Source organism: Simochromis diagramma, unplaced genomic scaffold (genome assembly GCF_900408965.1).
Source record: "Simochromis diagramma unplaced genomic scaffold, fSimDia1.1 OVJJ01000337.1, whole genome shotgun sequence".
Taxonomy (NCBI): Eukaryota; Metazoa; Chordata; class Actinopteri; order Cichliformes; family Cichlidae; genus Simochromis; species Simochromis diagramma.
The window spans coordinates 2,283,759-2,310,339 of NW_024386982.1; the positions used below are offsets into that span (position 1 = coordinate 2,283,759).

Here is a 26,581-nt window from a genome sequence, read left to right on the forward strand (position 1 = left end):
TTAAGATGGGGAGATTATCCAGGACATTCTTAATGAGTAATAACTTGAGACTGTTATGTGTTGACCAGGGGCACATCTACAGGGGGGCAACTGCCCCTCTGCTGCCAGGAAATGGGTAATAAAAGGATTGTGAGAAACTTTGAAACATCTCTGCGTGATCTCTATTAAGACGAAAGGATCAGAGAGACCGGCGATGTCTTGACACCCCCATCATGTTTTTGACTATTTTGTTGACTCTGTTTACATATAGGGGATTTTCATATGAAGAGGTATGTGCCACCCTGCCTCCTGCGAGGGTTTCTTCCTGTTAAAAGGAAGTTTTTCCTTCCCACTCTTGCCAACTGCTTGCTCATAGGGGTTTGTCTGATATAGGGTTTTCTCTAATATTGTCCCGTCTTTACCTTCCAATATAAAGTGCTCTGATGTAACTGTTGTTGTGATTTGTGGCTATATAAATAAAACAGCATTGACTTTCTTCTACTGCTTGTGTATAAAAAAATATTTTTGTAAACATTATTTTTTTAACATTTAAATAATATCAAAACTTTGCAATAAATCAGGAGTCAAAAAAGTGATGTGTCGATTTAGTATTTTGCATTATTTTACAATCCCCCCCCCCCCCCCCAAAAAAAATCACTTCAAAAACTGAGTATGTTTACCTCAGCAAACAGTCAGCATGCCAGGTAAGAAACTGGTCTGTTTACCCTGGAGAAGGCTGTATGTCTTTATTCTAGACAGTATAAAGGTAAAATTCTGTGAAGTATTTTTATGCAACATTTGAATAACAGACTGTACAAACTGTCTGTGTGGACAGAAACGTTGCATTTGAAATTACTTGTCGGTTAAAAAAAATGTTATTCCCCTTACGCTCGCTCCTCTTCTTTAGCGCCAGCTAGAAGCTGATGACAGGCCACCACAACTTATGGACAACTAAGTATGAATGCTATAAATAATACCGTTGAAACTAACGTAATAAGCCTGTTTTGAAAATGTAAGGAGTAAAAAGTACAACTATTTTCAGAAAAATTTACAGAGTAAAAGTAAAAAGTTGTCAGAAAATAAGCTACGGATCCACTTAAGTACAGTAACAAAGTATTTGTACTTTGTTGATTCCTACCGCTGCTACTAACTTTAAGTAATTGTGAAATATTGGGAATAGAGAAACATTGTGTTAGAGCCCCAACTTTACTTCTGGAGTTGACTGTTGAGGTGAGGAGGGATGATGGTGTTTTATTAAAATGTCGGTCAGGTTGTTTCTTTCCTTCATGTTTTCACCTCTTTGGTGAAGGAGACCTCCGAAGATAAAACATAGCTATGCTCCCTCATATCTTCTTTCTGAAAGTGTTGGCACAAATTAAAATTTGCCTCCATGGCACACAAACGCCTACAAGCTTTTTTTTCTCCTCTATCTTTGGCAATGTTATGTATGTTAGTAGATTCATTTTAGGTTTATGAGAATTCAAGTTTGTTTAAAATTTTTTTTACAGTTACAGTGAAATGGTAAAATTACTCTAATAGTATATATTTATGATGATGATATTATTTATTATTATATAATATCAAAAAATAGCTAACTGTACCTTTAAAGGTAACAGGGAAGAAATCCGAGAGAAGAGCCTGTTGTATGTCAAATTAGACCAAAATTTGACTGAAAATAAGTGGCAACATGTCTTATGAAGTGATTAATCCAGATTTGAAATTTTTGGTGGATGTCAATCTTTGTGGAGGAGGTTAGGAGAGAGGTACAACTGTGACTGTAGAACCATCTGTAAAACATGGTGGAGGCTATACCATGATTTGGAGCTGGGGATCTTGCTAAAACTGATGCAACTGTAAACACTGAAAATACAGTCAGATTTTGATCCAACATGACAGTTAGCCCAAACACACTGCTGGGTAGAACCCAGAGTTCAAGGTTCTAAGAGAAAACCCAACTAAAGTCAGCCAACATCCAAAGATCTTCGGTATGTCCTTCAAAACACAGAACTATTTCTGAAATGACAAGAAAGCTTGCCTAAGAGAGATCAGGCTGCGCTGCTTGTGTTCACAAGCTCTACTTTTGCGTTATTTCGATGTACATTTGGATGATTTAGTACATTTCTGCGCCCATTTCCTGTTTTCCTAGCAAAAAAGAAAAAATTGCACATCCATCCTTTTTCTTGTCTAAACTTCATATAAATGAAAGATTAAATATGAATTCATATTCACACAAGTCTGGTGCTTTCAGGGGCTTTGCTGCAACAAGCCTTTTGAACTGGTGTGACCCATTACCCTATTAGCTAACAATGTTAGCTAACAATGTTGACTAATAGGGTAATATTAGCTAACATTTTAAAAATTCCTGATTACTAATTACTGTGACTGTTACAACATGTTTTAGCCTCTCATTGAGAACTACTACTGATACGTGATGCATCTGCAAACTGCTAACTGCGGGGGAAAGAAATTGGTTAAATGTACGATTCCGAATATAAAATGCACTTCTTCAAAGCTAAATGACAATGCAGCAGTTTACATAAAAAGCTGTTTTTTTGCTAGCTTACCAATGTTCTCGTTGATTCTTCTGCATGACATTTGAAGATTTTGTTGAACACATGTTGGAGGACATAAATGAGCCACAACTTAAAAAAAAAAAAAAGCAAAAAAACCACCACGTGACATTTTATTCAATGAGCACCAGTCAGTCAGTACAAACCGTCAGTTTTTTCCTCAGAACCTCAAGTTTTGTTTGAACAGAGACATTAAAGTCAGACAGCAGAAAAACAAGCTACGCCTCAGTGAAAGCGCGGTGAGAGGAGGCCTTCAGTCTTTTAGTGTGCTTCATACAAAACCTACAGAGTAAAAAATAAACAACACCTGAACAACACACATACATATATATATATTTATATACATGTTCCAACCTCATACAACCAAATCTGAATGTGAGCTGACTGTTTTCATGCTAGGTCCTGCTACAGTACATATTAATGTTGATGTCCACTCTAATATTGTTACTTCAAAAGAGATGTGTTAATGGTGAACTTTTATTAAAGGACGCAGAACAAAAGAAATCGAATTTGTAGGACTAAGCTTTGAAAAAAAAAATGGTGTAAACAAAACTGGTGGTTTTACAGCAGGGGGCATCATAGTGCAGTTAGCCTATGCTGAAGCCTTCAGTATCACCTGTACTTTTTTATTGTTGTAGTCTTATCATGCTTTAAAAAAAAAGATTAATGTTTTCAATATCAGATTAAAATGTAATTTTAAAAAAAGGAAGAAAACACAAGGACAAAGGCTATCCGACAGGCTACACTGTGACAGATCAAGGACGAATTTAAAAATGATTGTCCTTGTTAGTATCACTGCTTTTATATATCGTAGAGTGCAGTCGGCTAAATCCTCATAGAGCTGTAAACCTCAGTCCCAGCAGCAGTGGAAGTCAGTTGACCAAAAGGAAAACAAATCCACGTCGTTAGTTACACTTCGCCAATACAAGTTTGGACCCTGTTTTGCAGAGCTGCTGCAAATTTCCATGATGTGAATCTCCCATTCTACATTTCTAAGGTGCTCTACCAGATTGGGATCAGGTGAACTCATAGTCATGTTCAAGAATCAGTTTGAGATTACCTGTGACCCTGACATCTGAATGTTGAAGCAGAAATCAAAACTCATCAGACAAGGCAAGGTTTTTCCAGCCTGCTACTGTGAGCCTGTGTGACCTGTAGCCTCAGATTCCTGTTCTTAGCCAATAGGAGTAGCAGAGGGTGTGGTCTTCTGCTGCTGTAGCCAATCTGCTTTAATGTCATGTGTTCAGAGATGCTCTTCTACATCCTTTGTTTGTAACAAATAGCTATTTGAGTTACTGGTGTCTACCTATCATAATTTTCCATAAACCCTTGTCTCTCTAAACCCTGAAAATCCAGTAGCTCAGCAGTTTCTGAAATACCAACAACCGTGCCACATTCAGACTTAAACCTTTCTTTCTTTTTTCACCTTTCTTCCACATTTTGGTGTTTGTTTTAAACTTCAAGTCCAGTTGACCATGTCTACAGTTAATGCCATGAGATTGATGACTAGTTTAACCAGTATATCTAATGAAGTGTCTGTTGAGTGTTTTTCCCCTGCTTGCCAAATCCCCCATTCATCCGTCATTCATCCCCGGATGTAAGAAATTAACACTCGTGCCATTTTCTGGTGACACATCAGTCATTAGTTAGTGACTAAAGTCTAAGACGTGTGTACAGCTGTTTCCACATGCTTCAAATGTGCTTATGTGTTTGGGAAACTTTGGTACCAGTGAACTCAAACACACATTGGTTCATTTTGACTCACTGTCGCATACACTGCCCTGCTGCTGACGCACAGGCTCACTAAAAGCATCAGACGTAGCGCACAATGAAAGCACGGTTTCAATATGACTAATATTTGAATTGACAGCCCCTGCTGTTTAAAAAAATACTGACACGTTTTTTTAATCTTCAATAAAGTACATATATGATTATGACCTCATTTTAATTTGAAGCCCTTCATTCTCACTTGGTCTTGCAGACAAATTTATGCATGGTAACTGTAGCCTGTTTGATGCAGACGGCTAAGAAAAATCTAGACACGGACAGACATGTAAGACCCGCAGGCTTAAATCCGGCTTCGAGTGGGAACTAAACATGAAACCAATACAAAGAAAACTTAAAGAGGACCTACTGCTCTTCCTTTTTTGTCTTATTTTTAAGCCTAATTCTATCATATTTTTGTTGTTACAGTGTTACAAGGATGACCAAAGTTTCAAATAATGAGGCCAAAGGTTCAGTCTCTGGGCCTTTTAATGAATTTGAGAGGATCTCGTCATATCGCAGTTCAGACTGTGAGTGTAAAAGTCCCGCCCACCTGCTACTGAATTCTGAATTCGGTGTTTATGAGTGGCAGCCAATCAGAAGAAGCTTCTTAGAAGGGACGTGGCTGCACTGAAGTGCTTCCTCAGTATAAGATAAATAAGGATTACTTTGGATTGTGAATAAAGCAAAGTTACTCTAGCACAGTCCAAAAATAAAAATATGGAGCTGGAAATGAGTATGATAAGTCCTCTTTAAATGTGAATGCATGTTAGTGTGGGAGTGTTTCTCGGTATGTTTGCATGTGGGAGCTGAAGTACATCATTATGTGCGTATGTGCCCGCATGTGTTTCCCATTCATGTGTCACATCTTCTACTTAGATCATGCCTGCATGTGTTTATGTGTGTGTGTTTGTTTGCTCAGTTCCTCCTTTGATGCATGTTGCCCACATATGTGTTTTCTATACACAGCACTACATAGTGGTTGGAGCAGGCGCGCACGTGCTGCCCTAACAGTCGTCCCGTCTGCAGCAGGGCAACCTGACCCGTCACCGCCATGTCCGCTGTCCTCCAGGCCTCGCAGTAGTTAGTGGTCAGGCGGATGCCCGTGGTGCTGGAGCCATGCCAAACCAGCTTCTCTGGCCTATGGGAAAGCGGAGAGAGACTTGGTGTGGATTTTACACAGACTGTCCCTGAGCTATAGCAGTTTAGGTAAAGACGGACAAATGGAAGACAAGGGCATTGAGGTCGACTGCAGCTGCAGCAGAAAGAGCCTGTGTGTGTGAAGTTTGCACATTCTTGTGTCTGAGTTCTCCACATGGTTTTGCCTGTCCAGCTGGAAGACTGACCAGTATTTTTCTTTACAAGGAAATATTGAACTTACTGGGCAGCTTTAGTTAATGTTTTCTTTGTGCTTTAAGATGCACTGTTATACAACAGTTCAACTTTTTGCTACTCCTGTCTCCTCATTATCTAAAATTAGACAGGTGCATCATCTCCTGGTGCCTTGAGGTAAGAAGCTTCCCATTCGTGTGTTATTAGGACCAAACTGAATCCGAGAGTTACTCCTTACGAGCTCATAACTCTACAACTAAAACTCTAATTTTGAATATCACTCTTAGCTGATTGATAAAACTGTCAGGCTAATGCAACACATGCCTTTGCTTTTCTGTGCTTCTTAGTTCATCGCATGGCATACACTGGCACAGATTAGTGACAGTAGGGGAAAATAAAATATTTCTTTGGTTTATGAATTCATGAAATCTGCTCACTGCGGCCTGAGTTTATTGGTTTAAGAACGCTTGTTAAAGTGTGAAAAATCTCACCACTAGATGTCAGTAGATTGCAGTCAAATGACTTCTTCTTTTTTTACCCTTCTCAATTCAAGTGCATAATCCTAGCTATGGTGGCTGCTGTAGGACAAAGTCAGCAAAAAACATAAAATTTAGAGCGTTTACCTCAGCTGTCAATGCTGGTTGAGAAACATCCACGACTATTTAGGCTGAAGGAGGCTATAAAACTCAGAGGAGTCTGATGCAAGCTCAATTCTGACCAATAACAGGGAAACTGAGGTGAGTTAGCTGCTGTTAGCTGCTGTTAGTCAACATTAGTGAAACTTTCCTTTAAGTGGCTCTAACACTGTTGGCCTCTGACACTTATTGAATAAGCCCGTATTTGATGTGAAAATGTAACCAAACTGTTTATCAGGGGGACTGATTTTTAGGACATTCGAGGCTAACATTCTTCATAACATTCATAACTGGGTGTTTAGCTGGTTCTTTGCAGCTGCCTGAAGACAGGAGGGTCAGCTGTCTAAGTAATTCTGAAAATATTGGGTGTAAATAAGCAATTCAAATTTGCCTTTATGAAACCCGAATGTCTATCAGTTCTTTCCTCTTGACTGGCATACTACATATGTGGCTGGTCACTAATCACATACATAAAACACAATCAGGTGTAATGGCAATGTCCATCGTGGCCGTTGTGTTTATGGAGATGGGGCAACATGGCTGCTTTTACAAACCCACTATGTGTTTTTTGCGGATTATTTCTAAGTTTATGAGAATGGAGTCATTTGTTTGAAGACAGAACAAACTCAAATGCCTGACTGTACCTTTAACTAAAAATGCCTGTGACTATATATGAGAGATGGATGTGACTATTGATGACATTATTCATCAATAGTCCAGTTCAACCAAAGTTTATCTGGCTTTATTACCTTTTCATAACTGACCCCCCGCAGCACAAACAGGAGAATTTATGCAGGCTGACAAAAGAAGCTATATATTACCAGAACCTTCTGTGAGTTGAGGAATGGAGCAGGATTTTGGTATTTCTGATCAATTTGCCAACTGACTGAGAAAACTGTTTTTTCACTCTCAATAAAAAACAACAAAAAAACTCTCCATCTTCCATCATGTTCTCATAAATGCTTAAAAAGTGCTCGTAAATGCATTTGCCAGTACCATTGTTCATCTGAGTGAGAGCTGCTGTCCACATGAACATGAAATTTATGGCCTGTAAATCATAAAAATCTTTCTATTCAGCATTTTAGCCCAACTGGCAAATGGCATCATTTTTCATTCCTTTGCTACACGTACTTTCCCCTACTTTCCCCCACCCACTTACCAAGCTGAGTCACTCATTATATTGCGTCCATCAAAGGAGAAGATGGGTGTGGACGGATCAAACACGCCTCCATTCCCAGAGAAGATGGACATCCAACTATTGAACAACACTTGACCCTGAGGGCAGGACAGGGGGAAGAACTTGCTTAAGAAGATGCCAACTGTTAAAAATAACGTGTTTTAAATGAGAAAAACAAAACCCCAGAAAATATATCACTTCTACTTTGTGGAATAATCTGTTCTTTGTTTGAAGAAAACCACATAATGCACTCAGGGTTAAGGTTTGATATCCATGTAATTCCTTTGAATTTGGGTCTAATTTCTGATACCTAAAAATACTACTACTAAAGATGTAGGTGCAGTGGAACAAGGAAGGAACAATACTTCCCCTTCTTAGATTAACACAACTGTTATTATAGTATGTCCTGTAGAGCATACTAACTTCCCCTTCTTACAATGTTGTTTCACAGTGTTACTAGGGGTTTGCAGGTTGTATTATAGAGTATCTTAAATTTCTCTTCTTACACTACTTACAAGACACATTTTTTTGTTTTCTATCTTTTAAATGTGCCACTCGCTTCCACTCTCTATTTTATTTGATACTGAAAATATTCCTGCTGGAAAAGAAAGCCAAGTGTTGCATCATGTACTGTGTAGTGCTATGAAAACTTCTGCTCACCCTCAGATTAACCACGGGCATGTCATTGCGGTCAGCCTTTCTGACAATGGTTGCCAGGTCCTGAAGGTGTGATGACAGGAAGGCTCTGTATGTGGAGGTGAGCCCCACGGCGCGTGCCTGTTGGTAACACTGGAAGTCTGCTCCGCGGATGCCACGCATATCTCCTTTGAGCGGGGCGTTCAGTGCTACGAGATGAAGCTAGACGAAAGAGAAATGGAGCACAAAGATTAGAGAAAGTATTCTCAGTCATACCTGATGTGCTCTTCATTACAGATGAAATATAAAATCTGAAAGGCCTCCAGTGAGCCAATTCATTTTCACCCTCTGGGTTTGGAACTGGGCTTCATTTGCGACGAGTATGCCTAATATGTGTTTGGACTCACCCCAGAGACTGCATTGAAATGCTGTGGTAGCAGGTTATAACTGTGCTGGTATCCTCTGCTTCCCTCCTGCAGCTCCTGTTCAACAAAAAAGTTGGATAAGTGTGTTTTTAAAAAACAAAAACAAAAAAACAACAACTTTGAATTAATTTTTTTTTTTTTTAAAGTTGCTTTCAAAGTTCTGTTCAGTGAGGTTCCAGTGTGTGCGCATTGGTGTTTGGACCTGGCTGTGCATCCTATGGGCTCTACTCCATTCTCCGGGTCTGCTGAGGGACTGAGATGTGTCTGATGAAGGTTCATAAGGGATTAACTCTCCGAGCTGACACACACACACACACACACACACACACACACACACACACACACACACACACACACACACACACTGCAGTTTACTCTTGATGTCAGTGAGACACAAACTACCACCAGCATTAATAGGACACACTGGCAAAATCCAAAGAGAAGAATACAGTAATATTTGAATTTTATATAGTGTTTGATATAAAATGATGTCCAGTCCAGCATTTTTGCACATAGCACTTCAGTTATTCATTTAAATAAATTATTGCAAAGTCCTTTCAATAAATATTTGAGCAAATAATCGGAACAAATAACAGACAAGTGAAAACACAAGACAAGTTTACAAAATAATACATTAATTGAATAATCAAAACAAACCACATATACGTAATACTGAACACACACAATTGAAGCATCTTGGGTCAAAGTTGATAAGTGATGCCCATCATCTCTGGCTGTCGGTAATCCAGAGGAACCATTTCTGTTCGCATTCTTGGCATAAAATGTCTCCTTCAGGTTTGGAAACTCTAGGCCAGGGGTGTCCGACACCAGTCCTCGAGAGCTACTGTCCTGCGGCTCTTAGATGCATCCCTACTCCAACACAGCTCAATCAAATGGTGGGATTACCTCTTCAGCATGCCATCAAGTTTGGCAAAGGCCTGATAACAAGCCATTCATTTGATTCAGGTATGTCGGAACAAGGATGCGTCTAAAACCTGCAGGACAGTAGCTCTCGAGGACTGGTGTTGGACAACCCTGCTCTATGCTATACCGCTAAAAGCAGTTTGAAGGAGACTATAATGCTGCTGTTTGCACATGTTTGAGACGTGTGGTGAAACTCTACAGTACAAGAGGACAAATCGATTCTTTTGGACAGTGATTTGAAAATAGAAGCTTCACAGGAAGATGCAGCGGACGATGATCTTATAGAGGATATTGTATCCTGAAAGATATTGAATCTTTCTGGTCTCGTCCTACACACCTGGATCTTGTGCCAACCATTGCGTGCTCTGATGTACAGCTCGCCTCCCCTTTCAGACACATATGCCAAGGTACCTTCAGCAGCATGGTGTGCCTCTTGGGTGAGGGCGTGGATTGTCTTATAGCTGGTGACCTGAACACAAACCATCAGAGCATCAGTGATGACACTTTAAAATGTTAGCTAATCATTTGATTCTCCATTTATTCCAAGTATGGTTACACCTCAGCAGTTTCTTACAAAGTTTGCATATCCTGGAGAGCCTGGTGGACCAGGAGGACCGGGAGGGCCGGGGACACTGACAGCTGATGACAACACAATTACTTTAAACTCATAAAATCAATACACATATAGTACAGGCTGTGACTTGGTACTTGTTTTAACTTTATAGACACACATACTTGATCCGTATGGAGGGGGTGGTCCTGGGGGCCCAGGAGGGCCAGGCGGACCTTGAGGTCCAGACCGTCCAAATCCTGGAGGTCCAGGCTGACCAGGAGAACCAGTAGGACCCATTGGACCAACAATGGATTCGCCTTTCGGACCCTAGAGAAACAACAGAAGAATTCAATTCATTGTAAAAGAGTGGTATAATTTGCACAGCTTTGGCCAGAAGATCCGGCTTTTACAAATAATCATTTTAAAATATTTTTTTAAATAACCTCCTGTTCTAGAATAGTATTTTTACCACATAGCTTAACTTACCACAAGGCCTGACCTCCCTGGGATCCCCGGAGGACCAGGCAGGCCCGCATCCCCTTTTTCTCCCTTCTGACCTTTGTATCCCTGATCACCTTTAGTCCCCTGAGAGATCAAAAGAGTGCTCAGGATTCACCACTCTGCCACCATCAAGGTGCATTTCTAGTGTATTAGCACATATTTCAGTCTTAAATGCTTAACAAGTGCCAGTTTGTCAGTTTTAATGTTTTGTTTGTGCGTTAGCTTGGTTTTATAGTTTAAAGTTGTTACATCTGAGAAGTTATACATTTAAACTGCCGTACTATGAAAAGTTATTACTTCCTAGATTATTTTAATAATTTGTCCTGATACGCAAAACCAAGCAGATGTACTTTTTTTTTTTTTTTTTTTTTACCACGACTGTGTAATATGTGTTGTACGTGAGTACTCACCACATTTCCATCTGGAAATGTGAGCCCTAAGAAGAAAAATTACACATATCAAATCACACAAAGCAAGCAGCAGAAAATCTGGTGTGAAATGTCAGCTGTGGGCTGATAGACAGAACTTCCATGTACTTTGGCCTCATGATACATTGACCATATTTAAAATGAACTTCCACCACTGTCACAATATTTGTATGACAGATAATAAGGAAAAGTATCATGTGTCCACTATCCTGTCATCTTAAGATCTCACCAGGAGTTCCTGGCTCCCCAGGTAATCCCTCATCTCCTTTGTCTCCTTTAGGTCCAGCTGAATGTCCCCTTGTCATTGACTCCTATGCACAAATACATCGTCATTGAGATAACATTTGTGTTGGGAAGCTGGCCCTTATACACATTTACAGTCGGGTTACACAACAGAAGAAGCAGGTGAACATCAGAAAGTTAATTTGCAAAGTCAAAAGTCACAATCAGAGACTATGGTAAAAACAATGGATTATTGTAAAAAAGACAAGCAGATCAAAGCTAAAAATTATTGTCAGGATTACATAAACACCTGTTAAATACAAGGGATGCATGCTACAGACTGCAGCACTCATCCTGGGTTAAAATGTAGGATTAAGGTTCAAGCAAGCAACGTGTTATAAAAGGCTGAGGAAAAAATTATGGTGGATTTAAGCTTTTCATTGAAGGATGACTTTTACCAAAAGTCGACTTGAAGACCTCCCAAAGCCCTCTGACAGATGGCAGAGAGGCCATTTACACAGAGAATGTCCTGTTACTGCACTTCATTAACTACCTAAAAACCATTTTTAATTCCAAGTAAGTTTAGCCAAGCAGTCATCGTGGTGTTTTCAGCACACCATGTCTCCACATGGTGTAACTTCTAAGAGAAGGCTCAACCAAACCAAACACTCAGCACCACGACAGAAGGTACTGAAGGTCACGAACCTTGTTTATCTGAGAACATGTAGATCAGAGATGGGTTTATCATTATTTCATTACAATAAGAAAAAGGTTGTTAAAAATAGAAGTGACCACCTCCACACAGACTGTTTTTTTTCTCCAATTGATTGAACCAATTCTGATCTACATGCAGTAAAAGGATGTCTGTTTCCTTCTTCTTTTCAAAGGTTTACACAGCATCCTCTTCCTGAGACGATGATTAGGGGAAGAAACAGAGAAGGCAAGCAGAATTTAGACCCCGCCCCCCCTTTAACATCTGGCATATCAGTGTTTGTACTGAGTGGAAAGATTGGATTGAAGTATAAGTGAAGTAAGAGGTACTGATGGTACCAAAATATATGAATTGGTCTTTGGGTAATTTGAAGAAAATGTTGAGTTTTTGGTAATCTAGTTATGAATCATATACAGAATACAAAACAACCACATGTTAAAGCCAGAGGAATTAGGGCCAGCTCCACATTCATGTTGCCTTTTCAAAAACCATTAGGAGAGCAAAGAAGGACAAAATGAAGGGAAGAAAAACACGGAGAGGAAATGGGGAATGGGTTGAGGCCCACACCAGAGAGCTGCCATGCTGTGACACCCTCACACCAACAGAACCACCAACTTCCAACTGAAATGAACCAATCAGATGGTCAGACTCAGACTTACTCGTCCCATTTTGCAATGCGGTCTGGGGCGCACCGGGAACACTGTCTTTAAGATTCAAAGAAGAGCAGCGGAATCAGACTACAAGTCAATCACCCACCATGTCAAATGAGTCACGATCATAACCTGCACACGAGCATTAGTCATGTTTTTCCACGTTTACTGCTTTTTATGTATAAAAGTTTATACAGAGAGACAATCGCCTGCTTATAACTTACTGAAATTTTGGCAGCATTTATTAAAAATGTCAACACTCTTCAACAAGCAGGATAAAACTCGTAACTAGTCAGGAGAATTCAGCCAGACATATTTTTAAGGTACTTTAAGGTGGTGAGTTAAAACCAGTGAGTAAATCCTGAATTATGAATTGTGGCAAAAACCATGTAAGATTTGGTAGTTCTGGTTTGCAATATTGCCAGTTCTTGCTGGTTATATAAACTGGTATTATTCATAAAAAGACTTGAACCTAATCAGAACTAATACTTTTGCTGTCCGCTGATGTCATCGTGCACTCTCTTCTATGCTGTCCCTGTCTGCTTTGCACATGTGTGAGATGTGAGAACAGTAACACACAGGGACACAAATGATCAGTCATCATTCAGAACCAGATCCTCGCTGATGTTGTTACTCCCCACCTATTCTCTGGATTTTGAGATTTAATTAATATAGGAAGTGCAACTGCCTTATAAACTGGCCAGTAAATATGCTAGTGACTGATGTTTTGCTTCTCTGAGTCATACTTACTCCATTCAGGCCAATAATTCTTCCTGGAAGTCCAGGTGGGCCGGGAGGACCTGGAGGTCCCTGAGACAGAGAGAATAAAACTATTTGTAACAAATATGATGTCGCTACAAACACACATACAAGAATGGCAATGACTATTCAAAAAAAATGATTACAATGAATTCAAAAACGGCCTGCCAGTGTCTGTGCTTATGTCTGAGTCTTGGTGTGTGAATGTATATTGAGGATTAATTTAGACGGGCCACGACATCAACTTCGACACATCAGATCAGTTTCATATGTGGCATTTATTGAAGCTCCTCCAGCCTGCTGCTTCCTCTTAAAAGGGAGTTTTTCCTTCCCACTGTTGACAAAGTGCTTGCTCATAGGGGGTCATATTGTTGGGTTTGGCGCTGGGGTTTTGCTGCTGAGATGTGCGCTACCCATCCAATGATTACATGGGGAAGTTTCAACAGTTGTGCCACACACTATAGTCAGATGTACTAGCTGTAAAATAACTGGCTGAAGAATGATTCACGATATGATGATAAAATGCAACAGTATACTACTCATGGATGATTTAAGTGTAAAATAATGCTCTCTCTCTCTGCAATCCCTTCATGCCTTAATTCTCTTACCGGTAGGCCAACAGAATCTCCTCTGTCACCTTTCCTCCCTGGGATACCAGGTCGCCCCTACATAGAGGGAAGAACGGAAAAGCTTCAGTACTTTTGGCTCAAGAGGTTTTCCCAAACACTGAACAGAATCCATTGGACTGTGAGTGCATGCATGATAGGGAGAAAAGTGTTTGAAGGCACAGAAACAAGAGCGTTATGAATGTAGTTCTTATATTTAAAAGTGAATCGAAAGGAGAAAACCACCAAGCAGCTTGTCATTTCCCATTATGACTAGTTAGGGAAAAAAATCAGTATGCTGAAAAACATGACACATTGTTCTGCTAATCACTGACAAGTATATTCCACTCAGTGGTTCTGTGTTTCCCTTAACTTTCATGTGCAAGTTCAGAACACTTTTAACCTATAGATGAGGCGTTCATATCCTAATAATCAAACCAACAACATTACTCACTGGTCGCCCGGGGAAACCATATTCTCCTTTTTGTCCAGGAGGTCCTATTGGACCCTGAAATAAACAAACACACACTTATATTCAGTGTAATAACATACATAAAGGATGAATGTGTAGCAGGAATTTCCTTACTGTGATGTTCTCATAAAACTCACCGTAAGTCCAGTAGGTCCTGGGAAGCCATGGTCACCCTGTGCACAGTAAAGCAGCAAAATGTGAGAATTACATAGGTGGAAGTAATGACAGCGGTGGGTTGCTTTCATAGTTTCAGACTAGTTCTTTCTATAAAATAACAAAGATGTTATTCTAGGTCATTCTTTTTCATTAAAAAACCCAATGTGGCCACCATGAAAGGTCCTTAAAAGCACTTAGACCTATTTATACCTTGAGCAAATTTCAGTTTCAACCTTCATGGCACCCTTGTTAACAAAAACTAGGACTTGCATTATTTAGGGACCGAGGTTAGTATTCTATGTTAATAGTTCATTTAAGGAAAGTGGAAGGCAGAGAAGGCAGTTGAAGTGGCAGAGTCACGTATAAGACAGAAGACACTGGTGGGGGTCTTAGCAACAGGGAGAACAGGCTTGGGGTACTTCCGAAGGCCCAGGTCAGCAGGGCACAGGGAAAGGAGAGACACCAGCTACTCCAGGAAGAGGTCCGTGCAGGTGAGGAGGATGAGCGAGTAAGCAGGGCAGTAGGACTCAGGCGGCAGGGAGCGTGGACAAGGTGAGACAGTACCTTGCAGTGCAAGGTCACCTGAGCAAACATCATTCAGGCAGACTTCCACCGTGTCTGATTCCTCATGCAGGCAGTATACGACACCCTGCCAAGCCCAGTAAACCTCCTTGTGTGGGGGAAGAGCAAGACATCTGCCTGTCCCCTGTGGTCTGGAAGAGGCACCCTAGAACACCTCCTCAGCAGCAGCCCGACGGCCCTGGCTAATGTTCGGTATCATTAGCATCATGACCAGGAGCTCAGAGTAGTTGCTGAGCAGATTGCCTCAGCAATCAACACCAGCAAGCACCATCACGCTCCGAAGAAGGCAATCTCTTTCATTAAGGCTGGAGAGAAATCCCAGGCATGTCCACGGTTAACAACCGGCCTCCTCAACACAGCCTCTGATTGGCAGCTACGGGCTGACCTGGGTAAACAGCTAAAGTTCCTCCAGCACATAGGACAAGATGCCGGCGCGCACAGATGCAGCGGCTCTATGCTCTCCACTTAGGTGCCTTTCTATTTTGTTTCTCCTCTTTTTCTTCTTCTTTTGTTTTTCTTATTGTAAAGCCAAATTTTCCTACAACCATCTGGAATCATGCAAGATCGGATATAACAGCCAGATCCCCATTACCAGTGATTATCAGAGGATGCACAACATCCCCCCGGAGATAGCGAGAACATCGGGCGCTCCGTGGATTGTTATCGGCTCTGCCAAGAAACGCAGGCGGCGGAAGGAACGCAAACAAAAGCGGGGATGCTGGTTGGGCCTGCTAGCCAGGCTAAAGAAGCAGCCTTTCAAACCACTGCTCCCGAGCATCTTCCTGACCAATGCACGGTCGGTCGTCAACAAAATAGACGAACTGAACCCACTTCTCGCCGCACAGCCAATCGTCTGCGACATCCTGGTCCTCACGGAGACATGGCTACGAGAGGGAATTCCTGACGCCTCAATGCAGTTAGCAGGCCTCACAATGCACCGGAGCGACAGAAAGTCTACAGCGGGGAAAAGCAGAGGAGGAGGTTTGTGCATTTACACACATAACAACTGGTGCACGAACACCAAGATCATCGCCACAGTCTGCTCCCCGGACATAGAGGCAATGTCTGTCATGTGCAAACCTTTCTACTTGCCCAGAGAACTGCCTGCAGTGCTAATAACAGCAGTCTACATACCACCAGACGCTAATGCTAGCTCAGCCCTTGCACACCTGCACGACATGATCTCCGAACAGCAACGGACATACCCAGAGGGAGTACACATCATTGCAGGGGATTTCAACAGAGCATGCTTAAGAACTGTGCTGCCTAAATTTGTACAACATGTGAAATGCCCTACAAGTGGAAATAACACCCTGGATCATGTTTACTCAAATATTAAGCCTACAGATGTGTTCCCCTCCCCCACCCGAGCCTGTCCGACCACCTCTCCCTACTCGTTGTCCCGGCATACACACCACTCAGGAGAAGGACAAAGCCCACCATCAGCACCATTAACACCATTTCTGAGGAAGCTCTCGCTCAATTGCAGGACTGTTTTGCTCTCACAGAGTGGAGTGTCTTTGAACAGGATGACCTAGAGACTCACACAACTGCATTGCTGGGTTACATCAAACACTGCATGGACACTGTCACCACGGAAAAGCTGGTCCGGGTCTACCCCAACCGTAAACCCTGGATGACAAGCAAGGTTCAGGCACTGTTGTACTCTGCATACACATCTGGGGACCAGGACATGTACAGCAGAGCAAGAGCAGACCTTAAAAAAGGCATCAGAGCAGCAAAACTGGACTATTCACCCCCACCATGCACACCACCCTGCCCACAGCGTCCTCTGAGCACAGCCCCCACACATTTAGCCTCCAACAACATCAGGTCCGCAATGTGTTCAGAGCAGAGGAAAGCTGCTGGCCCCGACGTGTTAGAGGGCTCAAAGCCTGCGCCAACCAGCTGGCTCCTGTGTTCACCAGACTATTCAACCTCTCCCTGACACATGCCTCTGTCCCTCACTGCCTGAGATCATCAACAATAGTCCCAGTCCCCAAGTCCACCACCATCAGTAGCCTCAGTGACTACAGACTCATCACACTGACTCCAGTGGTTGCAAAGTGCTTCGAGAAGCTGGTCCTAAAACACATAAAGGACTGCCTCCCACCCAGCTTCGCCCCCACCAGTTTGCCTATAAGGCAAATAGATCCACAGAGGATGCAATTTCCACCGCCCTCCACTCCACTCTGCATCACCTGGAGAATCCTGGGACATCAGTAAGGATGCTCTTCATTAATTTCAGCTCGGCCTTCAATACCATCATCCCAGACATTCTTATAGACAAGCTGGTAAACTTGGACTTTCCCCCCTCTCTAAGTAAAGACATCCCTTTGGCCAGACATGATCATCACTTCTGAGGCCTCAAAACATCTGATCATGCTGGAACTCGCAGTGCCATGGGAAGAGCGGATCGAGGAGGCCAATGAGAGGAAATGTGCCAAGTACCAGGAACTAGTGCAGGAGTGCAGGGGAAGAGGCTGGGAGACATTCTATGAGCCCATAGAAGTGGGATGAAGGGGCTTTGTAGGACGATCACTCTGCAAAGTCCTCGGCCAGCTGGGTGTGGCTGAGGCAGCCAAGAAGAGGGCCATCCAGGCTGTGAGTGAAGCGGCAGAGAAAGCCACAAGGTGGCTGCGGATTAAAAGGGCTGATCCGCGGGTAGCTATTGGTATGCAAGGCGGAGCCTGATCACCCCCAGCTGGGTTGCCTGGGCGCGGGTGTATGATGACCCGAAACACCTGATGACCCCAGGATACATACATGCGTACCAATGCATCCAGGAGATGTTTCTTGCATAGGAACTGCATAAACAGGAATTCACTTAAACTAGTACAGGGACCAAACATTATTTGGCTCCAGCATTAGATACAGATTATTAAATACATTAAAGTCTTTCACCACAAAGTAACTAAATATATAGAAAGTCTTTTAGGGGTTAAAAGGTCACTTGTTGGCTACCTTTGTGCCTTTGGGCCCTTGAGGGCCTCTTGGTGCAGACAGGAGAGATCCATCAGCAGCAATTGTCACCCCTGGTTCTCCTTTCTCTCCCTGTCAAAATTAAATGTATGTTTATGTTGAGGAGAGGTGTTTAGGGTTGTTTCATAGGCATCGAAATGTATATGAACATGCTTTATGAATCTTCATATTCAGTTCTTACCTTAAGCCCTGCGGGGCCCTGGATACCTGTAGGTCCTATGTCTCCCTTTGGTCCCCTGGGGCCCTAGGAAGAGATGAAAGTTGGAAGATTAAGAAAAGGTTGTAATGAAACCGTGTGTTTAAAGATTTCTCTGGTACCTACCCCATTTAGCCAAAAGACAGCAAAAGAAAAAGAATCCAGAATAATCACATAAATATTTACATCCAGTTTTCCTGAATTTAATCATTTGGGACAAAAAGCGGTGTAGCAAAATGTTCTTACGGGAAATCCAGCTCTGCCAGGCAATCCCTCAGGACCCTGCAGCATGCAGACACACACACACATGCAGAGAAAAGCACACACATAAGCAAAAGCTCACCAAACACACCTGCAGCTGCAGCAAAAATCTTAATATCAGTTCATTTACGACCCCCTTCATCCATACTCCACGACGGAGCGGAACAACAAAGAACCTAAAACACACTGTAGTTCACTTGAAGCTACGCACCGTAGGCCCGGGTGGTCCTCTGATCTCTGTGACGTTGAATATACCCTCTGTGACATTATAGAGCAGCTGTAGACAGAAGATATAATGATCACATTAGGGCACCTTTAGTATATTCAGAGATATGGAAAAAGCAGCATGTCTGCACAGCTACCACTACGACCACACAGTTGTTTGTTGGTCTGCCTCCATCTTAAGTCTTCATTCAATTAAATGTCATGTTGTGTGTATGTGCGTACATCATGTACATTAATGACAGGTCCAGGAGCCCCAGGAGGCCCAGGTGGTCCTTGGATACTGAGGCCATCAGCTCCTCTTTCACCCTGCAATTCACATAATGCAGAATCATTAGTCCCTTACCAAAAACAGACATTTAGAAACAAACATGGTATTTGGAAGACATGAGAGGAAGCAACAAAACAGAAAGATGAAATGAAAATGATACAACAAATCACATCTAGGATAAAAGAGTTTTTCCGATCCTACCTTGGGTCCTGGACCGCCTTTCTCTCCTTTGGCCCCCTGTTTGTAAAGAGGAAGAAAATGTTGCACAGTGAATAAGTGAATAGTGCGAATTAATTTCAATGCATTCGATTTTATTTATATAAATCACAACAACAGTGACCCTACAATAATACCCCGCCACTCAGATGACACCCTGTGAGCAAGCACTGCATGAAAGTGGGAGTGGAGGGAGAGTTGTTGGAAAACATACACCATGTCCTCCAGGCTAAAGAGGATCGTCTTAGTTATTGTCGCCACACAAAGCTTGCATGTCTGGTACAAGGGTGCATCGGTTGCTATGGAATTGGTACATTTATTAAGGCATCATCAATGCTGAGAGGCTTTAGAGCAACTTCCAAGTCACCTTTCTCAGGGAGGTCCTTGAACATTTCAGCAAAGACAATGCTAAATACCATACTGCAGCTTTTACAGCAGCTTGGTTTCATAGTAGCAGAGTCCAGATGCTGAACCGTACTGTCTGCAATCCAGACCTTTCACCAACTGAAAACATTTTGTGCCGCAGAAAAAGAAAAATGCAACAAATAGCAGCTAAAATCCCACATCAGTCATGAACAACAACCTCCAGCCAGACGAGCTGTAACTGGTCTCCTCGGACATCACAAGAAAAGGGGGTGGCACACAGCTGTAAACATGACACTGTCCCAGCTTTTTTCAGATGAGTTGCAGCCATGAAATTGAAAATGAGCTAATATTGTTGCTGAAATGTAACAATTTCTCATTTTAGCATTTCATATGGATTCACTTTTTATTTACATTTTACACAGAATCACAACTTTTTTGCAGTTGGGTTTTTACCACGGAGATTCAGACATTTTATCTGTAAAAAAATGTTGCCTAAAATAAATTAATTATAGATATATAACATAGTTTTTTGCAATATTTTGACAAGGTGCCTGTTCTGGAAGATTTTAGACTAGAGCCTTTTTTTGTCTGTATCATTTTTGCAGTGTGCAGTATTTGTTTTTTTTTGCTGCTAACTACTTTTGAACTGCCAACCACCTCAGCCATCTAACACTGCTACTTACCCTAGGACCTGGTAGTCCAGCAGGACCCTGGAGACCCTCTGGTCCTGGTTCTCCTGGTTCACCCTGCCATCAGACACAGCAGAAAATGAGGTAATAAAAAAGCTGCAAAGAGTGATGGGGATTTCACTCTAACGTAATGTGTGGCTCACATGAAATATAACGTGCATTCCAATGATTAGAGAAAGCTAAGTTCACATAGATGAACTACGCTGTTTCATCAATGACCAAAAACACTTTAGCTCAATAGTTCTCAACTAGGTCATAAAATACACAACCTGTTGGCCACTAAATATAAACAATAAGTGAATGATAATTGATACTGCATATCAGAAACATATAAGTTGTGTCATTCCAAAATGAATTTACCTTGACAGAGAGCCCTGGAGCTCCTGGTGCTCCATCCTTACCCTACAGAAAACACAAACAAGTATGTTCAGCAAGAGCACCCTACTCAAAGAGTAACCAGATGTCGAGTATTAGTTGTTAAACATGTCATTGTAGCTATCTGTAAATTTGTTGAAAATTCATAAACAGATTACCTGTGGTCCTGGAGGGCCAGGTGGACCCTTAAAAGAACAAAAAGGATGCGTTACTTTATATGAATCAATAGATATACTGTACATAAACTCATATATCCCCTCACACTGACCTGTGGGCCTCTGACTCCAGTAATCTGATCAGTCATGCCAGATCCCTCCATATCCTGAAAACGAAGCCACGGTCTATAGTTATTGAGCTTCGATGTGATGAAAAAGACACGACCTTTTAATGTTTTCTACTGCAATTCTCATTTTCCTCTCGTTAATCAATATGAGGCTATATAGTAGCAGTGATATGTGGAGGACAGGTGATTAATAAACTGGGTTGGGTCACCTCTGCAAAGAATTTGGTTCCTGGAGGCCCCGGTGGGCCAGGAGGTCCTGGTGGGCCTGGAAGGCCTCTCTTTCCTTCTGGACCAATAGGCCCTTGAGGCCCTGGAATTCCTTGGACACCCGTTGACCCACTTTCACCCTTCTCAGACAAACAGGAGACTTTCATTAGTAACAACAAGAACAAGAAATGTATTTATTTGTGGGCTACCAAACGATGTGAACAGGATGCCATTTACAGGTATGACTCTGTTTTGAGTAGTATAAATTACCTTTGGCCCAGGAGGCCCAGGTAGGCCTTGCTCACCCTAAAGGAAGTAAAGGAGTTAATATACTTTAGTTACCTATCATTACTAATAAAGACTGTCTACACTAAAAATGTGCAGAAGTTTGGCAATAAGGTTAGATGTCTTTTCTTTTAGCTCTTGGTGTTCATACCTTCTCGCCTGCAGCCCCAGGTGAACCTGGAGGACCAGCTTTTCCTGCTGGACCCTGGAAATATAGAAAGACACATGCAGAGTGTAGAGAAATAAAGCTGTGGTAAGTCATAGGTATGCTAGTATGGGAGCATACTGTCGCTGTGTGTTGACACTTTGGCTGTTCCAACAGGAACAATCCAGAGTGCAACTGTGACCCTCGTCACCTTAAAGGAATACATGAATGTTTGGAAGCTGTTCGATTCTTCAGCTTCCTTAAATGATAATATCATCCATGCCAACACTGCTCTGCACTAAATGATGATTTTAACCTCAAAACAAAACGTTCTGCTTTAACGCAGACAATGGTAAATGGCTGTTTATATCATTGCCTCTTATTTGTCCAACTGGCACAAACAATTCAAAGCAGCAACATACAAATAAATTGAACAATTTTCAATCAAGGTATTTGTGACTGTTTGCCATTTAGCTAAATGTGCTGTAGCGTGAAGGATCGATGTCATCAACCATATAGGCGAGGATGATTTTATCGCCTCTTTTTTCATCACCTAACAGCAAGCTGAAGTGATGATACATTCAGTATATCCCTTTAATCAAGCAGCACCACTCAGAGCAGTGTTTCTGTGCCAACCCACTGATGGACCCATAAAACCTCAGACTTCATTGGTAAAACACTCACTGCCAATAGAGTATTTACAGCTGATCCAAGAGAAGACTGCTTACTACTAAAGCTATAATATGTATTTCTGTTTGTTCATCAATCCAGCACATTAATCTAGTCCAGGATATTTCGTTTAACTGATAATATTGAGAGCTTTTTGTCACATGACCTTGGTGGCACTGTCACATACAAATCTTTACTTAACCAACTGTTTGGTTCATGTAGAAATCGCCCATTTGTAACTTTAGTAGCAGACGCAGGGATATATATATATACAGTAGTTTATATATCCCTGATATCCCTGAGAAAAATCAGCCAACAGAAGTAAAAAATGAATGTGACTGGTGCAAAAGGCAGAGCAGTTCCTTTACCATGTGCAGTGAGAGAAGCATGAGGTTATAAGCAATAAGAGTGTGGCCAGATCCTTTCAGTTCAGTTGCTTGTCATCATATAGAGTAAAATGTCATGCTGATTTTTTTTCCTTGGCAATGACAATTTTGGAACTGAAAGTAAAAGAACCACTTTGGGTTTCATGGCACAGCGATTATCACTTTCAGCTTTAGCACAAGCAAGCCAGCAGTTAAGATAACGTAGTTAGAGATAATGTGCAGTCATTTGTGCCTGAGCATTAGGGTAGTTAGCTAAGGTTCATCTTTATTGCTTTGACACCGTTTTATCACGGTGAAAGCTAAATGTTGTCTACCTCAATGCTCTAGCGCTGACTGAAATTCTGCCTTTCTTTGTTTGCTGGTTTTCCAGGCAAACTGGGCAGTATACCTCGCCTGAACCCCATGCTGACTCAAAGTCAGAATCAGAACCAGAACTAGAGCCGAAGTCTGAGGTGAGGACAGCGGAGAACTCTGAGCTCAAACCTGAACCGTCAGGCCCAGAACCACTAAACCAATCCTCAACCATCTGAAACAAATAGGAGAGATTCCAGGTAGGAATAAGAAGGAGGAACAATAAAGGTACGAATAAAGATTGGTTATGGAGATAAAGGACAATGAAATGGAGAGACAGTTAGAGAACGGCTGGTATACATGGGTCATTGGCTTATATAAACACAGAAATGCAAATCACTACAATATGACAATATTTAAGAAATAAAATAAAGGTGGAATCTAATTGTTGCACTACATAAAATCAGAGCAAAGACTGGAAGGTGGAAAAGGAGAAAAAAGTCAATGCTCGGGGCAAATTCAATGAGAAATAATCCAAATAGAATGTGAAGGTACAAGATATAGTAAAACAGAACATATGAAAAAAACAATTATGTAAAAATATTATAGGCTATAATAATGTATCCTGATGTAGCACTGTTATACTAACAGAGGTGTCTGTCCAGTGTCTATACAGCATCTTCTGATTTCTTCATTTTCTGCATATTTGTCACTCTTAAGTTCTTCAGATCATCAGACAAATTTAAAAATTAGACAAAGATAACCTAAGTAAATACAAAATGCAGCTTTAAATTACTTTCTTTACTAAATGAAAACAGCTAACCAAGTCTTCCAGGTCCTGTGTGTTAAAGTAATTTCCCCCTAAACCTAACAACTGGTTGTGCCACTCTTGGCAGCAAGAAGTGCAATCAAGTGTTTGCAATTACTGCCATAGAGCATTTCTTTGTTTGGCACGCCCGTCTTTGCAGAATTATTTTAATTCATCCACACTGGAGGATTTTCGAGTGTGAACAGCCTGTTTGAGGTCATGCCAAAGCATCTCAGGCACATTTAACTCTGGACTTTGACTAGTCCACTCCAGAAACTTGCTGGTGTGTTCTGGATAACTGCCCTGCTGCATAACCAAGTGAGCTTGAGCTTCAGGGAATAAACTGATGGCCAGAAATTTCTCTTTTTCTGGTGGAGAGCAGAATTCATGGTCGTCCAGGAAATCAAAGCAGCCCCAGACAAGTACCGCCATCCTTACAACTGCCAAACCTGGATTTGTCCACAGGTTTGTTAGATGGAGAAGTGTGATGTGTCACTACAGACAACACGTCTTCACTGCGTTACTTTTTCCACACAGGACCATGCATGTTTGGACAGTTGCATAAGTCTGCAGAATCCAAACATAGATTTTTGTATTTAAAACAAATCATCTATTTTTCACTTAAATTGAAGGTTAACTTACTGGTACTCCTTGTTTGCCTTGAAGGCCATCACTGCCAGGTGCACCAGGTGGTCCAGCATGCCCAGGAGAAAGTCCTTCAGTGGTGGCAGATGAGGACAGGTGGGGTCCAGGGGGACCAGGAGGTCCTGGAGGGCCCGGTGGACCAGGAGGACCCTAATGGAAGGAGATGTTAGATTTTTTTTTACTGCCATAATTGACTGTCAGACTCTTGCATCTGTTAACTAGTCCTTTCTCTTACCTGGATGAGGTCTGCATCGCTGTCCAGGTCTTCAAACCCAGAACCCAGGGCATCTGGTCCATACTAAAACACATTCATCAAGATGTTTTTCTTTGTATTCATGTCTCGTTTATGCTGCCTACATTTGATATCATTGCTAAAATGCAAGACAATACTGAGCAGACACATATTGGGAGGAAGTAGCGAAACCATAAACTGTTACTCACAGGTACACTGCGTGATCTGGGGGGTCCAGGGGGTCCAGGAAGGCCGGGGGGGCCTGGTAAACCAACTCCCGGGTCTCCCTGTAAGGAGGCAGGGAGGAGTAAAGTACAGAAGAAAAAGGCAGAACTTTTTCTTTTCATTTGGTATCATAAAATAAAACTACATTTGGAATAAAGAGTAACAGTTAATTAAATGCAACATGGATGCATTAGCTGGACCTTCTCTCCTTTAGCTCCAACTTCTCCGTTCAAGCCTGGAAATCCTTGAGACCCTTTTTGGCCCTGACGATGAAAATACAATTAGTGAGCGTAGCAACTGAAACAGAAAAAAAACAAACAAGCAGACATAGTGCTGTTTAACTTACTGGACCTCCTTTATCGCCTCTGCTTCCCTGAAAGCAGAAGCACGAGGAAGCATGAAAGTCAGTGGTGCAAGAAGACTTATTACTTCGTGAGTTTAAAGTTCACTTAAAAAATCTCCGATGTTCTTCGAAAGATGGTGAAGGAAAAACACACAAACCCTCTTTTTGACACACAAACCTTGTGTCCATCTTTTCCTGGCAGCCCAGGAGATCCTGGTGGTCCCTGTGGGCCAGATGTTCCAAGCTTAGTCTCTCTGAATACACTGGGAGGACCTGGTGGACCAGGTGGGCCAGGCGGGCCAGGATCACCGCGCTCTCCTTTTAACCTGACATCACCCTTTAAAATTGAAATCAAGAAGTCTTTAAGTTATTTGTGTCTGTAGGGAAAATAAACTGAAACACTGGAGCTACATTTGTTATCTTCTGACCAACACTGTCTTCAAAATAAGACAACTAGGCAAGAAAGCCCACGCTCCAACTTACACCCTGTGGCTGCTCTCCCGCCTCCTCTGTTCGGTGTAGCCCTGCAAACAGCATATGACGTCTATCAGTTTTACTTCAGACAGCGTATGCTTACATTATCATAGAGAGAGGACATTTAGAAAAGTAAATATGATAAAGGTTTAGTTCATAATTCAAATACTGACGCTTTCATAGAATAAACAGGAACAAAACTTTGTGCTACAGACCTGTCATCAGGTCCACTCGGGCTTCTGTTGGAACAGTGTGAGGAGAAAAGTCCTCAAACTCCTCTGGAGCATCAGTGGGCGGAGCACTAACGGGAACACCCTCCTCCTTGCAAGAGACACAAATAGCTGTGATTCTGTCACATGTGTGCACCATGTCTTTGTCCCACCATTGTAAGTGTGACAACCTGCTCTTCCACATTAGCTTAGAAGGTCCTCCTTTCTCTGGTTCCTCCTGTGCATGTGTTGAAGTGTCCTCAGGCAAAAGTGTGAATGCGTGTGAAAGTTAGATAAAGGGTTTTGGTACAGATGAAAGAAGTGACTGTATTTAGGGATGGTTAATGGGGTTGAATTGGGTGAATGAGACTATTAACAGAAAGCACTTTGATTTTTCATTTAGTATACTTCAGATGAATGATTTTATTTTTCAAAACAAGAGCATTACTAAAAATTAACACAATAAAAGACCAGCATTGTGTTCTGCTCTTTTTCTACTCTGCTGCTGATAGAGGTCTCCAGGCCAGACTAGAAGGGTCTACCATGACTAGGGATGGGTACCGGTATCCGGTGCCATCATGATGGCACCGGTTCTGACATAAACGGTAGTAACCCGACCGAAAAGCAGCGCACATTTCAGTGCTTTATTTCGGTGCTTTTTTTCCCTGAGCTGTGATACACTTTGAATTCTACCCAATCATTTTACGTTTACGAGGATA

The 26,581-nt window shown here is 41.8% G+C and overlaps 1 protein-coding gene across 5 annotated transcripts in view; it reads right to left on the reverse strand.

Annotated features, from left to right (window-relative positions):
• Positions 1-2,645: 2,645 nt before the first annotated feature.
• Positions 2,646-26,581, reverse strand: part of col15a1b (collagen, type XV, alpha 1b) — a 53,908-nt gene continuing 29,972 nt past the window's right edge. For 2 of the 5 annotated variants that reach the window (XM_040039578.1, XM_040039574.1), the window contains 38 exons: positions 25,869-25,974; positions 25,663-25,703; positions 25,358-25,516; positions 25,183-25,209; positions 25,037-25,099; positions 24,821-24,898; positions 24,615-24,677; positions 24,377-24,529; positions 23,024-23,161; positions 21,587-21,640; positions 21,421-21,456; positions 21,153-21,290; positions 20,929-20,982; positions 20,819-20,845; positions 20,646-20,687; positions 20,280-20,342; positions 19,216-19,251; positions 18,969-19,052; positions 18,733-18,798; positions 18,507-18,542; positions 18,246-18,308; positions 18,047-18,136; positions 14,482-14,517; positions 14,327-14,380; positions 13,876-13,932; positions 13,259-13,318; positions 12,518-12,562; positions 11,154-11,235; positions 10,907-10,932; positions 10,482-10,580; positions 10,178-10,322; positions 10,017-10,081; positions 9,780-9,911; positions 8,721-8,816; positions 8,501-8,575; positions 8,118-8,315; positions 7,440-7,555; positions 2,646-5,454 (listed from right to left, as the gene is read on the reverse strand). In XM_040039578.1, the coding sequence (XP_039895512.1) occupies positions 5,232-5,454; positions 7,440-7,555; positions 8,118-8,315; positions 8,501-8,575; positions 8,721-8,816; positions 9,780-9,911; positions 10,017-10,081; positions 10,178-10,322; positions 10,482-10,580; positions 10,907-10,932; positions 11,154-11,235; positions 12,518-12,562; positions 13,259-13,318; positions 13,876-13,932; positions 14,327-14,380; positions 14,482-14,517; positions 18,047-18,136; positions 18,246-18,308; positions 18,507-18,542; positions 18,733-18,798; positions 18,969-19,052; positions 19,216-19,251; positions 20,280-20,342; positions 20,646-20,687; positions 20,819-20,845; positions 20,929-20,982; positions 21,153-21,290; positions 21,421-21,456; positions 21,587-21,640; positions 23,024-23,161; positions 24,377-24,529; positions 24,615-24,677; positions 24,821-24,898; positions 25,037-25,099; positions 25,183-25,209; positions 25,358-25,516; positions 25,663-25,703; positions 25,869-25,974 (3,126 nt within the window). In that variant the 3' untranslated portion in view covers positions 2,646-5,231. The remainder of the gene's footprint in view (positions 5,455-7,439; positions 7,556-8,117; positions 8,316-8,500; positions 8,576-8,720; positions 8,817-9,779; positions 9,912-10,016; positions 10,082-10,177; positions 10,323-10,481; positions 10,581-10,906; positions 10,933-11,153; positions 11,236-12,517; positions 12,563-13,258; positions 13,319-13,875; positions 13,933-14,326; positions 14,381-14,481; positions 14,518-18,046; positions 18,137-18,245; positions 18,309-18,506; positions 18,543-18,732; positions 18,799-18,968; positions 19,053-19,215; positions 19,252-20,279; positions 20,343-20,645; positions 20,688-20,818; positions 20,846-20,928; positions 20,983-21,152; positions 21,291-21,420; positions 21,457-21,586; positions 21,641-23,023; positions 23,162-24,376; positions 24,530-24,614; positions 24,678-24,820; positions 24,899-25,036; positions 25,100-25,182; positions 25,210-25,357; positions 25,517-25,662; positions 25,704-25,868; positions 25,975-26,581) is intronic. The other 3 variants (XM_040039575.1, XM_040039576.1, XM_040039577.1) reach the window with 3 other exon arrangements.